Genomic DNA, 16,719 nt, shown 5'->3' with positions numbered 1-16,719 from the left:
AATAGCTCCCTTCGCCATTTCATTCCTCGCCTTCGATCTCGACTCTCTGCTGCTTCCTTTTTTCTCCCCAGAAAGCGGATGCACGCGAGGGCTTCTCGCGCCCGAATAGAGTTTGATCTCGCTCTTCTGAATACACAATGCGATTTATTCGAAACGTGGCGTATAAAACACAAAGGACCGCGTATGATTGGTAAATTATTGAGGCAGGCCGGATTTGTCGGCCAATCACGTAGCTCCCTTAAATAATTCAGAGGAAATATGAAGGATGCGACGTACGGAGGGAAACTTTGTCCTGCTGCTGAGATCCCAACTTTCGACGTCTTTACTTTAAGCTTCGCTCTTACAACGCGAAGAATGCTAAGAAATAAAACAGAAGAAACTTGACACGATTAACGATCATTCGTTATAATGTAAAAAAATCCAAGAGAGTCTTTTTGGATGATCATTTTCATCAGTTGTTATATAGATATATCCAAATGTCGATTTACAATTGAATTCAACCCTGTAAGTGAATCAGAAGACACATAAATTTTGGACACGTGATTGCATGGTTGGACAGAAAAATCGAGTCACAGTAACATCGAAATAATAATTTTATTCAACTAATTTTTGTTTTATAGAATAACTATGATACAAAACAGATCGATAAATATATTATTCCTATAGATACAGCTCCTTACACCATTATCAGTTCTTACTCGTGCATGGCATTAATTGGAATAAACCAGGGCCAAAATGAATAATTGCTTACGAGTAATCGGTACGCATGTTGTGTATTTTTTTTCCTTTTCTTTTCTTCTTTTAATTTCAGTTCCTAAAGACGTAAATCTATCACGACGTGGTTTATAGTCGTACTTTTTCCCCGTAATATCTCTACTATATTCGTAATTCGAAAATCTATGAGACTTACAGTTGAATAAACACATTCGATTAGTAATGGTACGATATAGTAATGTGGCTCGTTTTACTGACCTTAAGCAAGGATTCGATCAAAACGCTTATCAACAGGAACGTTCGTGCTTTTGGATTTTTAATTTCGTGGAAGGATCTTTGTCATGATCGAATGATGTGTAGATAATTGCGCGCTTCCCTCGATACTTGAAAAATAATTAATAAAAGTACTCGTGTGATTTTAATTTACGTATAAAGTAGGTCTTTAAAATTGATTTCTCGTCGAATTACTGCTTTAAATGTCAAATGATGTTGAAATTTTACTCGACGACTCTGTTTTGTTCAATTACTTGCACTGATCAATACATTTTTGGCCTTTGTCTTGATCCTGCAGAAAGAGACAAGCTTTTCATATTTGTATTTCATGCTCTCCTATTCTTCGTATTTTTCATTCGCTATATACGTATTTAACATTTATCGATGGTACATACTCTCTCAATACAAGTTTATATAATTTAAATCAAGTTATTTTTCATATCTTTTATTTTTCAGTGTTACAAGAGTGTCGTATTATGCAGTGAAGCAAGGAATTTCTATATCGAAAAGTAAACTAGAAAAGTGGAATGGAGATAGAGATCTAAATTTCTTGAAATGTGTAAGAATAAAAAAAAAATATAATTAAGTTTTATGGAAGCGCGCATATTTTTAAACGCTCTGTATCTCGATTCTATTTAAGTATAGTTTTCGAGGATCAACATTTCAAGCTGTTGATCTCGCGCCAAATGCTTGATTTATGAGTCTTATAGGGACCGTGCACACTAACACAACGACGGTGAGATGAAAATGTGAAGTATTTCATAAGCATATATATATATATATATATATATACTCCCAGCGTTGTCTATCGGTCAATTTTATAATTTCTGATAGAGTTTTCGCGTATACGTTTACACATTCTCACTCGAAATGGTTGTATCGGTGTGCACGGTTCCTGCAGGACGAGACGAAAGAGCGTTGAAAAATGATTCGTAATTAATTGAAACATTTCTATATCACAATTCCACACGCGCTACGATTATCAACACTCTCTCACGCTGAAAGACGCACTATTTGGAGTACGTATCGCATTTCAATTAAATTACTTAATATCAACTATATAATATAATATGTATATCATATAATATATCACACTAAGCGAAAGCGATATCAGGGAGGATCGCTTTGAAAAAATGTTGCTCTGAGCAATAAGGAGTGGGACGAGGGGAGGATAAAACTGGTTTCTCCACACGTTATGTATACCAAGCCTCGCGTATCCTGGATATGGATTATTGGATCGGTTTATACCAATTACCGCTAAAAACTTGCGAAATTACAAGGACGAATGGCTGCGACGCATGGCGCGCCTTAGGAAATAAAAGATTTTCGATGCCAGGAACGAAGGCCGATAGTGGGTCCGAAAAGAACTTTTGGCATAACTCAGTCTCGTTATCTGACTCGCAAATAAGGCAACGGAAAAGTTCGCGACATCAATCTGGGCCTTTACCGAGAGATTCCAAGTTGAAACAATGCTTAAGTCACCCCTGACGTACGAGCCCCTCGGGGAACCCGCTTGACAACCAAATCTAACTGTTCAACTTGGATACCGTATCATCGTTTTATCAATAAATATCGCATTATATGCAATTGGACGTGCTAACCCCAAATTAAAGCTTATCACTATTCTATACTTAATTATCACAAACGAATTAATTGCATGATTAATGGAAAAAATTGTCAATTTTATTATGCGCAGATTCGATTGGGCCCACATCCGGGATTAGCGAGAATCGGAGATTACAACGATGGGGACCGGAAGTGGTGATAACGGTGGGATGTCCTCAGAACGCGATTTTGGCAGCGTCTTTCGTGGATTCGATCGATATCGGTGCTTACTTCGTTTGTCATTTAGCATCGTACGGTGCTTGTGCATTGATACCGTTTAAATTATTCATGGGGTTGAGGGTGTTATGGGCGCTCGAGGTGGCTGGCGCTGGATATCCGTTGTGGTTATGAGCTGCTTCCCCATTCGCTTGCCTGTGTGCCCCTCCAGCCACCGTCTGCAAGATAAAAGAAAGCCGCTATGATTACCAACACTTGATATTTCGTAAACACATGATACGCATAAACGTGATATACCGACGATAGAATCATATATGACCCTCTGTGAAAAAATTCCCTAAAACCAACAAAATAACCATTTCTCTTCGTAACAAAAAAAAAAGGCAAATAAAAAAACAGTTTAAATCCTGTCAGAATCTTTCTCCCTGGAGAGAGCAGTGCTTCGATAAAAATATAACGCTGCTACAGATCAGAGTTTATTGATGAATATTTAACGTATATCTATGTGTGTATATATATATATACATACATTCGAGACTATGTCTCTTAGATTATTTTTGTCGAATCCTTTGGAACGTGTTCGATCGAGGTAATGAGATTTGAATAATTATGCAGGCAGTTGGAAGATTTGTTGGACGGTGTAGGAAGGGATTGTAGAAGGGGTTAGTCGAGTACTAACGAATTCGTCTTCGACAGTCTTGGTTTCTCTGGCGAAACGCCTTGAAAAACAAAAGGTTGGAGCTGAAGGAACTTGTATCCGAACTCGGTCCCGATCCGACTAACTTAACTTGGGCGGTTCTCTCGAAGCCATATTTATGTGTGGGTGTTAGAGGGGTTGGTGGTGGAGACGCGGAACAATGGGGGAGGGGGTGGAGAAAGCGAGAGGGACGAAGGGAAGAGAGAGTCGAGGGAACTACGAGATGGTCGTAGGATAGGCAAGTGCCGTTGAAAACTTCAAACTTAGTATCTTCATCCCCACCTACCGAAAAGCTTCTCTTTCTCCTCTTAGTTTCCCGAGTAAAGGTGTTAAATTATACAAGCTTAAAATTCGGCAGACCGTGCGACTCACTTCAGCCCCCTCCCCCTACCACTCTTCCTCACTGACTTTACTACGCACGCCGGCACTGATTAGTCTAATTTCGCACGAAGACTCGACTTAGACTCCTCGCATTATGCAAATCACTGATGATAATGAAATCATCGGGAATTTTGAATAATCCGATGATACAGGCAATAACCGGGCGAGCGATTAAAATATCAAATTAGACAGAACGATCGGGTTGGTAAGGAGCAAAATGCATTGCTTGAAATTGGAGACTGTTCGTAAGGGGAGAAAATCAGGGTGATAGGGGGAGGGGGATTGAACGAGACAAAAAATTATAAAGACACGAGGGAGGAGAGCGAAAAGTAATTAAAAGCACAATCTCGCGTAAATTCCGGGGAAAAAAGGCGCTATCTGGAAAAAGGTAAGAAGTGGCTAGTAATTAACTCGTAAATAATTACGATAAAAATGACAAAGCGAAAGAAATGCTTTATCGTTGCTCCAGTGGGAGAATCCTTAAATCTCCGGGAACCCTTTCCAGGGCCGCTACAACCCTCTTTTTCCTACCCGTCCCCATCCTTATTGGAGTTCTTGTAATTAAGAAATCCTGGGAAGGACCGCACACCTAAATTAAGTCTATGACTTATTCAAGTTTTATCTACAATTGCCACGGGAGAGGAATTACATTGTAAATTTACGGGGGTGGATCAAACGTTGCGCGTATATCGCCCACGCTGCCAATTTCTGCCAAAATCGTCCGTCTGCGTCCGTCATTTGTTCTCGCGCTGTGCGTGTGCGTGCAGAGATGATGTCCGTGTGACGCGTGAGGAGGAATTTCGAGAAAAGCCTAGCTGTGTGCGCTAGAGAGCTTCTACGTTACAGTTGTAGTTGCAGTACTATATATATATATATATATATATATATCAGCTCCCGTCCACCGTACAATAAGCCCGCACGATTGTTACGTATCACAATGGCCGGCGTGAAAACTTTTCCCGATTGTCATTCAAGTTCGATCGATGGAATTTTTTAATTGGTCCCGATGAAAAAATGCTCGATGACTGAGCCAGCCTCTCGGTTTTCCGCCTGGCAAATTTTTTCATCCCGGTAATGAATCATTTATTAGAAGTTGCAGGAAACGTGTACGTCGTACTCGTGAAATAGCCAAATCATTCCTGAATTTCTCCATAGTTTTTACTTTTACATTGCTTCAATCATTTTTATATACGCGCGACTATAATTTTCTGGCAATGTAATTTTTAATATGCAAAGAATTTTCTTTGTTACAGAAATTTCGTATAATTTTTTACTTTTTTACGAGGTTTCGCTCGCGAATGAGACATTACAGTTGGCTCGGCGGAACGAGGGAAGCACTTTGCAACGGAGCGTAAATGTGGATGACTGGAGGTTTGCCGAAGGGTCTTTGGGGGAGGGTAGAGAATCGCGTGTCATTTGTCCGTTGATCTCCTACCGCTGGGAATCAGCCAGGTGTCGGCTTATTTCTTCGCTGTAGCTTTTCTTACGCGCAAAAATTAGCACACCCTCCCCCTCTCACTCCATGAGAGGAGAATTAAGCAAAACGCCATTATCTCGCCACAATCGTGTGAAAGAAAGTTACGCCGTTTATTACGCGGCGGATCTCTCCTTTTCGTGAACGCTAACCATTAACCACTACCACAACACCGTCAACAAACTGCGGACCATGATTAATTCAAATTATTAATTGTTCCATCAAATTTCTTCTTAATACAAGTTTTCAAATCGGAGGAACAAAAATTGTTCAAAATCACTTTTGATTTACACGCATTCGCAGTTGGATAGCTGTCGTTTTAAATTCAAGTAGCTAGTTGGAATAATGGGGTATGAACAATTTTCCGGTGCACAGACTTAGTTAGTAAAAAATTAACTGCCCCCCGGGAGGTTAGCGAAAGTATATATAGGAGAGAGAGAGAGAGAGAGAGAGAGAGAGAGAGAGAGAGAGAGAGAGAGAGAGAGAATAAGGAGAAAAGAAGTCGTTACTGCCGAAGACCACTCGTTTCCTGCTAGCACAAGTGAGCGGAAGGGCGGCAAGATTAACTGGAAGGTCTGCGTTCTACGTGCTAACGAGAATTGGGGTTGCGGAATTAAGGGTGACTAAGGATCCACGATACTCTCTCCGTATCGGTCCTCGAATACCATAACTATTGCTTTTATTTACCACTTTAACCATAAATAAATGATTTTTCAAATGAATCTCGGAAGTTGAGAAAAATTATAAGAATAATTTATTTACAATTATAGTCCTCCAGACTTTACGTATTCTCTATACATATCTTTTCTTTGAATAAAAATGAGCAATCGGCTTACTCGAAATGAAGGATGTAGCGTTTTACGGATAAGAGAAAGGCCGGGCCATCCAGGGAAATTCATTTAATTTGTACAGCTAATTTAGCGAGCTTACGAGTGTTGTAGCGGTATGCGAGGGGGAAGAGTACAGTGGGCCCCGCGCACGAGTCATAATCGTTACAAAAGTGAAGCCGGACCTCACGGCACGTAGCCAGGACCGAGTTGTTTCGCAACTAAACTCATAATCTCGCATAAGCTCGCAAGCTGGCCTTTCCCATGCGAGCTTCCTCGGCTGGAAAGGGGCTTTACGTGAAATTCAACCATGCACGGGCCACCTAATAATATGCTCGTTAAGGAAACGCAGCTTCTGCGTGTGAGCCTCGCATAATGTACGTCCACTGGACCATTCGCTTTCTTCCCAAGCTTATATGTATATACACACGCATCCATCCATTCATATTTCCCACATAAACGAACAGTTTGCCTAAATATAGGTACCTTAATTTCTTCTGGAAGAACCTTCAAACTGTTCTAAAGCCCCTCTCTCTATATATATATATATAATTTATATTATTATAGTGTAACGCGCTCGCATGTTTATTTCCTTCGTTCATGTCCCCGGCTCGCTTACATTCATATTTACCTTACGCTCTCTTTAAAAATTCACCTGTACACTTTGTAGCCGAGGTAAAATAACGTGCGTGCCCATTAACGTGTCCGGATACACGTATACAGATCGCCATCATGCATGCAAAGCTTTTTTTTTACTCGCGTGTTCGAGATTTTCCAAACTCCTCCTTGGAAGATATTAATTGTGCGATATACCCATGCAATGCATGGGGTCGAGACGATTCATATCTCTTATTCAATTCCTGCGAGCTTGTTACCTCGTGGCGTACCAAGTTAATGAGCAAGCTAGATTAATCGTTCAATGGATATAATCGACGAAAAAAAATCTCAAGTATCGATCGAGCCATTTCCCGTCATTTATCAAATTAATTAATCCCTCGAGAGTTTCTCTCGATCGATCATTCGATAAATTCGCAGACTTTCTAACAAATGCCACTGTATTATATGTATATAGTAATGCTTATAGATCCTTGGTTGCGTCATTATAATAGAATTATTATTATTTCAAGAGGGTAGATCATAATTTAGAGATATCAATTAGTAGAACGATGGGTGTACATTCGCGCGGTTGGAGAATTATTTTCGTAGCGAATGTTGGGGCAAAAAAAGTAGAATAAGGAGGGCGAGGTGTCGTGACGGAATGCAAAGTGCGCGGTTTGCACTATCTGCGAACGGGATCGAGAGTTTTGAAAAGGGAAACGCGAGAGAGGCGTTAAGGTTCTTAAAAACCGCGGAAAGAGGGTCCTCATCCTCGACGAGACAGCTGGCACCCTTGTAGCTGAGCTTAAGCTCGGTTGGCGAATACGAAGAGGAGGAGGAGGAGGAGGAGGAGAAGAAGAAGAAGAAGGAGGGCGAGTTTTTCTGATTGCCTGGGAACAGACAGCTGTCCTAATCTTTCGCAGCCCTCCGAAGAATCCTCGCAAATAACACTGACGCTCGTTTACAAATAACTCGAGTGTGCTGATCCAAGGTAAACCGGAAGCGGAAAGGGAGAAAGTGGGAGGCCAGTCATCGCTCTCCATAAATCGAATTACCTCAGTCGATATCTTTTGAAAGCAACCCTCGGTCCGACCTCTCTTATACCATACCTCTTTCAGGACTCTCAAGCCCAATTGTGTAGCGGATAATCCTCGCCAATTCTCCGATTCAATTCACCATATACATAATTACGTCATTGGAAAGTCTCGCTCGATAGAAATATAGTCCAGGTCATCAGCTGGGTTAGCATCCCCATTGGGAAGTAGAAATTCTTTCGCGGAAGTTAACTCGCTTAAAAATTGGCGAGAACTTTTATTTCGGTCTAATTTCTCCTCTGGGAGAGCAGCGGCAGGAGCGATGTTGAAGAGAGGGCTTTGAAACGATTATCTGAGTTTTAAAACAAACTCTCAAGTGTCTGCGAAGTCCTTTGCGAATCTCTGGAGGTGGGGAGGGGTAGGTATAGAGGTGGGGACGTGGAGCTGGGCGACGGAGCGAAGATAATATGCTAATGCCACGACGGAGGCTACACAGGAGTTTAAGAGGATCAATGTGCACCGTATTCGTACGAGAAATAAGGTATTACACCGTCCTCTATACTTCTTCCAGACGATTAGATCGCAACCAACTACCATCCCCAGCGAAGAAATCATTCAAATTGCTTCCCAAGACCTTCTTACGTAGCAGTGGTATATCTCTCCTTCGAATACGGCTCTCTCTCTCTCTCTCTCTCTCTCTCTCTATTAAATTTCAGAGTGAGCTCGGTAATCCAAAAACTTCCAGCATCCACTTTTCCTCGATCCAATTATTATCGTCGAGGAAATATTGTTTCGCCATTGAAGGAAGATTCGTCGCATCAGAGCTACTCGATTCATTTTTATGATCCGCGTGATTTATCGACCGAGGAATCTACTAGATCTAGATGACGTCTGTCAAACGGTTTGCTTTTCGTATGACGCGTTGCTTTAACGAACTAGGAGGTGGTGGAGGAGGGGGGGGGGGGGGGAGGAGGTGGAGAGAATAGAGCGTGGTATCAAGTCTGTATAGACGCCTTGAGTATTCAGGACAATCGAAGGCATTCGGATGGCAGTAACGAGATGTCAAGAGGGATCCGTCAGGCTTAGGGTAATAGATGCGTAGACGCCATTAGCATGCCACACCGATTATTGGCATTAGTTCGCCATCCCGTTATATTTCACACACCGGTCATTTATAACGGCAAAACCCTCGCCATCAAGCAATGGCCAATCAGCAGCTTCAGCCACTAAACATCCCCATTCGAGTCTCTCTCTATCTCTCGCGATACTTTAAATTTTAATTAATTTCTCCAGAAGATATCCCGTACGCGCGATCAATCACCACTTTCTTTCTCTTTCTTATTTCGCGAGTGTGTGTTCTGTTTTTAAAAATTGACTATATATATATGCGATATAGCGGTAAAAGGTACATGCCAATTAAAGCGGATTGTACAGTGAGGCAAAGAGAAGAAATAACAAGCTCGGTAGCACTTACGTGGCGTGGCGTAGGAATAGAGTCGCAAGGGTTACCAACCCCTTGAATTACACGCAGTTGCTCGGTGAAGCTAGGGACGAGGAGGGAGACGACATTTGCATATTATAAGTAGTACACGTTACCTGCAGTCTGATATCATCAAACCTGGGGACTTGGTTATTCTGTGCATGCGTATACCATTCGAGCGTTTGTCAAGCAATCTTCGGCCAAACTTGGAGTTTTGCCTTGGCGTTTCCTGATGCCAAGCAGTGCCAGCTTCCCCCTGCACTGCTCCAGACACTCCGGGAAAAATGAATTCTCACGGCCGGAACAATAGACATCACGCTCGATATCGCTCGATTCGGATATATGATTTAGGATTATCACGATGGCGGCGCAATTAACGAATGGTAATTAAAGCGAAAGCGTTACTGGTCGCGATGCGATAAGATCGTTTTGTCCTGGGGACGAGACGGTAAATATTTTGCTTGCTAAATTATGGTACGTGACGGCATCGCTTTGCCGGAGGAGCCAGGCAAGACGAAACTCGGATTAAGTAGAACGGATCCTTGCCGGGTCCCGGACAGGACGAGGTCCTTCCTGCACAGAGGGCTTAAGATATTGTTTCGAAGCAAGGCTGTTGCCTTAGGATAATCAAGAAGACTTAATCCCAAACAGCTTAACGTCGATGAGTTCATAATTCCTGCTACCCTTACATCTGAAAATTTAACCCTTTTCTCTTGGCGGATCTTGAGCGGCTTCATCTCCTCCATTCGTTCCCGATCAACGTGCGCGAGAAGCCTTTGATTTACAGAATTAATTGCTTATTTTAGGCTTTTCGGTTATTCCTCGAGAGCAGCGCGGGAGGAGACTCGAGTGTTTTTTAGCTTTGCATAATTGTTAAATTCCTTCATGAAAGGCTTGTGCAAGAATTTGATCATGAATTGTTTGGCACGGGATAATTCTCAGAATTCGGTGGAATTTAGAGGGAGAAGAAAGAGGAGGAATTCTTTCTCGTCGCTCGAGGAGGCACGGATCGTTAAGGCATGCGACAAGGCTTGCTTAACGGGCGAGCTTAATTAATAAGGACACGCGATATCCTAACTCGCAAGAAGACGACGACGACGACGACGACGACAACGACGAGTATATAGCGAAGGATAGCTGAAGCCTTTGGGGAGTCCTTTGTTGTTAGGGGGTCCAGGATGGTCGACCCGCCACTTTAACCCACCTTAAGGGGTTACGTCCTCAGGAGTTTCGATCCTTGTAGGACCTCTCGATAGTCCGTCAAAGACTCGAGAATCCTTGAAAATCTTGCACACAGCTTCTTCCTTCGGTATAATTTACTCTTATTTTATTCTTACGTAAAAGAGTATCTCGAGGATATCACAGTATAATTTATATCTAATGTAAAATAATTGGACATTATTACCGCTGGTTGCAGGTGAGTCACTTGTCTCTTGATATGTGCGAGGGTGGCACTCGGAGGTGGATGAAGAGCCATATTGGCAAAAACCAATCTCTCCTCAAAGTCGTACTCGCAAAGGATTTTATTCTCGCACAGGTAGAATCTGTCTCCTACGCAGAATCTGTAATGAAAAATTGAATATTTCATTCGAGCGATTCGAAGCAGTTAGATTGCCGATAAATTGGCATTAAGCACATAAATTTGACGGGCATTGCAAGCTCTCGAGTGGCGCGATGACTCGAGAAGATTCCAATTGCGAGTTATACAAGATAGGCGGAGCAGTAAAGCGTGCTAATTCCCTTTAAGACCGCTTTCCGTTCTGCCTCGCCAAGGAAATTGCGAGAAAATAAAAACAAGCAGCGAAACGTCGTTCTCTCCTTCCCTCCTGAGATGCTGTCGAGAGAGTCTTCGCCAGGTCCTTTAAATGCAAATTTCCACTCGATTCGTAGAAAGTAAGTCGTGCGCGACTTGCCATGACCGGTTCCTTCCTTCCTTCCTTCCTTTCGTCCTTTCGTCCTTTCCCCAACCTCTTCTAACACCAATCTCTTTCCCCAGATATCGCTACTTTCATTAACAGATGTCTAGTACTATTTTTATCATCCTTTTTGAAATCAACCTTGCACAAAAGATTAATAGCAGATATATATAATTATATGATTTCATAAGATTGTTACAAAAGTTTTCTTAAACTTCAACCTAGCTTATCATGGATTCAGCAACAAGAACACGAAACTAATCAGAGGCTAGTCGAGTCGGTAGATAATTCAGGATGAAAAGAAACAAAAATGGTAGATTTTCGAATAATCTGCCACGACGACTTATAGAACGTTTGTTGTACGCGGATTTGGAAATGGTAGCGATGTGGAGACGTGCCCAGTTTGCGATATGAGAGAAATAAGCATCCCGCGAGGGTTATACGCAGCCACCAACTGTCGCACGGTGGCAAAAGTGGCCAGGGTGAGCCTTTAAAATCAAAGATCTCGCATTTCTCCGTTTTATTGCCGGTTTAAAAGTCGATTTTTTTTTGCCGAGCTCAACGTCGTCGCTCGCACAAATGGCACCGCGTCGAAAATTCTGAAAAGCCAGGCGATGAAGGATCGCGCCACCGTTCTCCGGGGGAGTCCAGCAGGAGAGATCCGAATTCCCGAGGGATTTGCCAATCGTTTCGTCAGGAGGTACGCGTTAAAATTCCTCGCAGGTCTGACAGACATCAGTCCGAGGATATTACGTAGGCTGCCACGCGGGGAGACGTGAGATTTCTGATTTTATGAATAAATTCACTGATAGCGAAACATTAACCTATAGGTATATATATATATAACGGTATACGTGTATTTTATTGAGAAAAAATCTAACGTAAATAGACAAATGAAATGTAAAATATAACGACAAGTAGTAGAGCCAGGGAATGGGTAGACAGCAGGACTATATTATTATATATTTCTGAACGTTACACGCGTATATCTCTCGGTTGTAACTCGTCGGTGAATAATAAAAGTATTTTCCTGAGTCGTGGGTGGTGGTCGGAGGTACATAGGAGCATTGCGTATTCAACGGACGTGCTGTCCCGCGTTGGGATCCTGTTTCGGTTTTATGTTGGGATTTCTGTCGAGTGGTTTATACCGGCGCTTATGTAAATGCAGACGTGATTTTTTCACCACCTCTCCAGCTGCAATCTCGGCATTTACGGCGTTCGAAGCTAGTCCCGGTGCGTTATGGCATTCGCGAAATTCCCATGAAAACCTCGAACCAACCACGAAGAGGGAGAAATCTCCGCGGAGTCTTTGGACGCGCTCGAGAGTCAAACTGAAGAGTTCGAGGAAGGATAAAACGGCAGAGATGGCCTCGCTGTGGTAACTGGTGATCGTTATTACACGAGAGAGAATCGAACAGGTTTTTCCTCCGAGCTTTTTAATTCCGAATCTCCCGCGGGAGGACGTCGGAGGAATATCTGCTATGGACTGCCGTAAAAAGCAATGCTTAGTCGTAACGTGCTACGATAAGTGCCAAGTAAAATCGATCCTCTGGCATCTTCGAATTGTGGCCCATAAAAAGCTGACATTAGAGAGAGAGAGAGAGAGAGGGAGTAGGTACGGGAATATCGTAATATCATCTCCTACGATGATTTCGCGTATTATACTTGTCCCCGTCGCAATTTTTCCAAGATTCTCAACCTAGATATTTCTTATATGTATATATATATATATATAACCGGTGAAAGATGGTTCTATCGCTAAGCGATCGTCACATTAGCAACTGCATCATTCGCAACGAGCCACGTGGCTTTTATTTCGTATTTTGATCTCATTAACTTAATATATATTTAGGTTGTTCTTGACGCAACGAAGGGTCTCTATACGAATCCGCGAAGCGCTAAACGTTTCAGACGTCGCTAAGTCGTGGAAGCCACGAAGATTCGTCGGCAAACACGGCGAGAGTTTACCGCGGCTTCGGGAAACCCCAAACGGCAACACTCGGAGTGGTGGGAGGGGGGGGGGGGTGGCTGGGGTAGTTTGTTGGGGTTTGGCGGGAATAAATTTCGTAGCTATAGCTGATCGAGAGATGGGGCTGGGGTACTCTCTCGGTAGTAGCATATATATATATATATAGTTGCTGGCATTCCTCGTGAATTTGCATCGGAGCGTGGAGAACTAGGCGCATCTCTACAGGGTTCTCCTGCAGCCTTCTGCAAGACCTTCTTCAGCCTTCCGGCATCAGGCATTTGAGAGCAGCTCCACTCTCCAGCGGTACCTGACGCGGAGGGAGCACCTTCTCGAAGCTCGGCAGCCGAGACTAACGCGTTTAGCCGAGACTCGAACCCCTAATCAGATCTACCGCCGGCTGCCAAGGGCGTCTAAGGTGCTGCTAAGTGTCAAGTTAATGGAGTCAACCCGACGACGCGCGTCTCCTTTATCGCGCGAACAACGCAGCTTTTCATTGTTTCGTAAACTTTGGCCAAGTATCTCCTTCAGGCCCCCCCCCCCCCCTCCCCATGCATAATTCTCTAGAATATTTTTCTTCAAAAGAATATTCCGTGTATCGCGTGACGCTCCGCTCGTCGTGCATTATTGTTTCGATAATAGCTGCTTACGTATCGCGCGTTCTACTATTAATTAATTTAGACTGTCAGGGTATCAGGCAGCCGTGACGCGCTAATTCGATCAGGAGTGAATTCGCTTGCTTCTTGGTGGGGGATGCTGCGCTACCTTCGCTTCCACAACAGATTTACCCCCGTAGACAGTTGATGCCGCTATCTAAACGTCACGCCAGAAGCACGTCGAAATCGGAATGCCACTCGATAATACACACACCGTAGTCTCCAATCGCGTCTCATTCTCCCAATTGAATTCTCCATCCAATTTTCAACTTGACTCTCACCAGTCGTACACTGTCAAAAATATCGTTGTTCTGGAATTTTCTTTTCTTCGTCTGTTTCTTCGAGGGGGAAAATGGATGAAAAAAATGAGAATTTTATTCCTTTAGTTGAGGGAATAAAATAAAATTTCGCGAGAGTAACTCTTTCTATCAATTATACCGCAAGCGTTTGCTAAGCTTTATTAACGAGGAGAATTAAAGCAGAAATTAAGACGGCTGTCACGATGCTCGAATAGCCAGGATGGATGCGAGGTATTATTCAAATCAGAATTATAAATGCAAGGGGTAAGGCTAGGAAAGTCAGTTTTATTGCCAAGTCTACAGAGTCTTGCTCGATAAATATTCTCGTAGGTCGATGGGAATCATAAAGGAAGAGAACAAAGAGAGATGAATGCTTTAAGATAAAAATAGTTTTGACAAAATACATCTGCTCTGGTATAAAGAGTGTAGCGTGAACGAGAGAAGGTTATAAATAAGGAGGGGAGTAAGAAATACCAGCAGTAGGTCGAACGATCTTAAATAAATCTGGAAAAGTCGCGAATCGATCGCCACTGCCGGAAGAACCTCCAAGACGAGGCACAATCGCATCAAAGATTATTTCCGCCAATAAAGTGGAAGTCGAGTTTTGCGGAGGGTTTGCCATTCGCGATTACCATTGGTTCAACGTTTAAGTCGAAACAGACTTTGCTGGAAGGGCCAGAGACGTGACAATAAATCTACGGTCGCCCGAAGCAGTCACTTATCGGCTCTCCTCGATCATCAACGAAAAAAACTAGAAAAACCAAAATTCTCCCCATCCTTTCATCCAACAATATCGATATCAAACATTCGCACTTTCTCTTTTAAACCAAAACTCAAAAAAGTCCATTTTCCTTCTTCTTCTTTTTTTTTTTTTTGGTAAAAAATAATAATTTCCCGATAACGAATAAGTATATATACCTATTATAAGAAAATATTTTTATAATCACTCTAGCAATTTGATACTCTGGCAAAATTAGCTTAGCCAATAATTTCATGACGCTGCTATGGCCGCTTCCTCCTATTTCAGCAAAATTAGCATAAATTAACGATATTAATTTGCTAGATTGTGTACAGTAGCATTGCAGGAACATTAATAATACCGAGTAAATTTTCAACTGGACTTTCGTTACTAATGTACATCGATGGTAATCTTTGTCTGGAATTACATCTGACCATCCCTGCATCATTTATGAGAGCTAGCACATAGTGTACATAAGTAGAGGTAGTATAGAGATATATCCAGGGTACTTATGGCAGAAAGCTCGCCTATTTTAATGCATAATTCCCAGTTAACCTCGATGCATCAGGATGCATACGCCTGGGTGCATCGAGAATCTGCCCACTAAGGGCTATAGTAGCTTCGAGAACCATAAAGGGAGAGGGATTAAGTATGACTTAGTACTTAAGTTTCCATCATTAACTGCCCACCACCCTAGTTAGCCGTCTATGCAGTTACTATATATAGTGAACTTGCTGAAAACACCATCTATATTCGCCAAACAGCCTCAGACCTACCGCCCATTAACTATTAGTAGATAAATTATTTTTGCTTCACTTTTTATACAAGAATAATACATTGAACATTGAAACACTGCATAGTATAGATATAGTTTCTTAGACGATGAAATCTCTTCTAATAATATATGATACGGAGTCTATATTTCTCTGGTCAGAAAGTTTTCGCTAGGATTCAGCACTCGAGCTGAAACAAGATTTGGTAATTAGACTGCGGCCCGTGGAACTTTGAATTATGCGTGTTCACAAGACTGTGGCAGGTCTTAAGGGGACCATTCGTTGATTAAACCTTAGAATTTGGAAACTCTTAGGTATATATATATATATGTATACATTCGATATATCTACCAGGCGAACTTGGCATAGCTCTTTCGAGAATTTGAAAATCAGTGGAAAAGTTCGTTGCTTAAAATTGGACGAGGAATAAAAAATGATAGGCGATTTTAGGATTATCCATCGAAGCTGACGAGCTTTGCGAAAGCTCCTAATAAGCTATGCTCGGTTGTGCCAGATCGACGGGTCGCTTTAATTGAGGGCTTAGTTTTAGAGTTTACATTCATAACCCTTTAACGAAGAGGGGTTAGTTTGCCTTGGGGTGCAATTTATTAAATCCGCTCGAACGCACGTTTCAAAATAGCATCAGCATGATAAATAAAGCGTAATAGCAGCGGAATATCGCTGGATTTATTGATATATTATATAGGATGAGATAAAATAGCGCAGAAGCGTCGTGTTTCTGTGCACAGTGATTCTAATCGATCATTGGTCAGACAGGTAAGGGTGGGACCGAAGATATCCAGCGTAAAACTATATGTACAGACCGACGATCGAGGTCTAAATATTCAGAGTAGGGATTACACGAGTGGTTTGAGAATATTTTCAAGCGAATTACAGGAACGTCAACACCATAGCAGGCATCCCTGTCATTCGCAGCAGTTATGGATCGAGGGTAACTTACTCTCTTTTGAGCGTAAAATTAAATCAACGCTTTTTATAAACGTCCCATACACTTGGCTCCTATATATATACATTTCACTCAGCGTTCCCTCGCGTTTGATGCGGAGGACCAATTGTTCGCGCAAAGTTCGCAAATGCGCCGCGATTGTTA

The 16,719-nt window shown here is 42.3% G+C and overlaps 1 protein-coding gene across 2 annotated transcripts in view; it reads right to left on the bottom strand.

Annotated features, from left to right (window-relative positions):
- Window positions 1-575: 575 nt before the first annotated feature.
- Window positions 576-16,719, bottom strand: part of LOC136775335 (LIM domain only protein 3-like) — a 62,832-nt gene continuing 46,688 nt past the window's right edge. For both annotated transcript variants that reach the window (XM_066730030.1, XM_066730022.1), the window contains 2 exons: window positions 10,665-10,821; window positions 576-2,987 (listed from right to left, as the gene is read on the bottom strand). In XM_066730030.1, the coding sequence (XP_066586127.1) occupies window positions 2,832-2,987; window positions 10,665-10,821 (313 nt within the window). In that variant the 3' untranslated portion in view covers window positions 576-2,831. The remainder of the gene's footprint in view (window positions 2,988-10,664; window positions 10,822-16,719) is intronic.

Source organism: Prorops nasuta, unplaced genomic scaffold (assembly GCF_024137725.1).
Source record: "Prorops nasuta isolate Cenicafe-Biocafe unplaced genomic scaffold, Cenicafe_Pnas_1.2 PNAS00002, whole genome shotgun sequence".
Classification (NCBI taxonomy): domain Eukaryota; kingdom Metazoa; phylum Arthropoda; class Insecta; order Hymenoptera; family Bethylidae; genus Prorops; species Prorops nasuta.
Note: the sequence above shows the minus strand (reverse complement) of the source record. Positions and strands in the feature narration are given on the sequence as shown.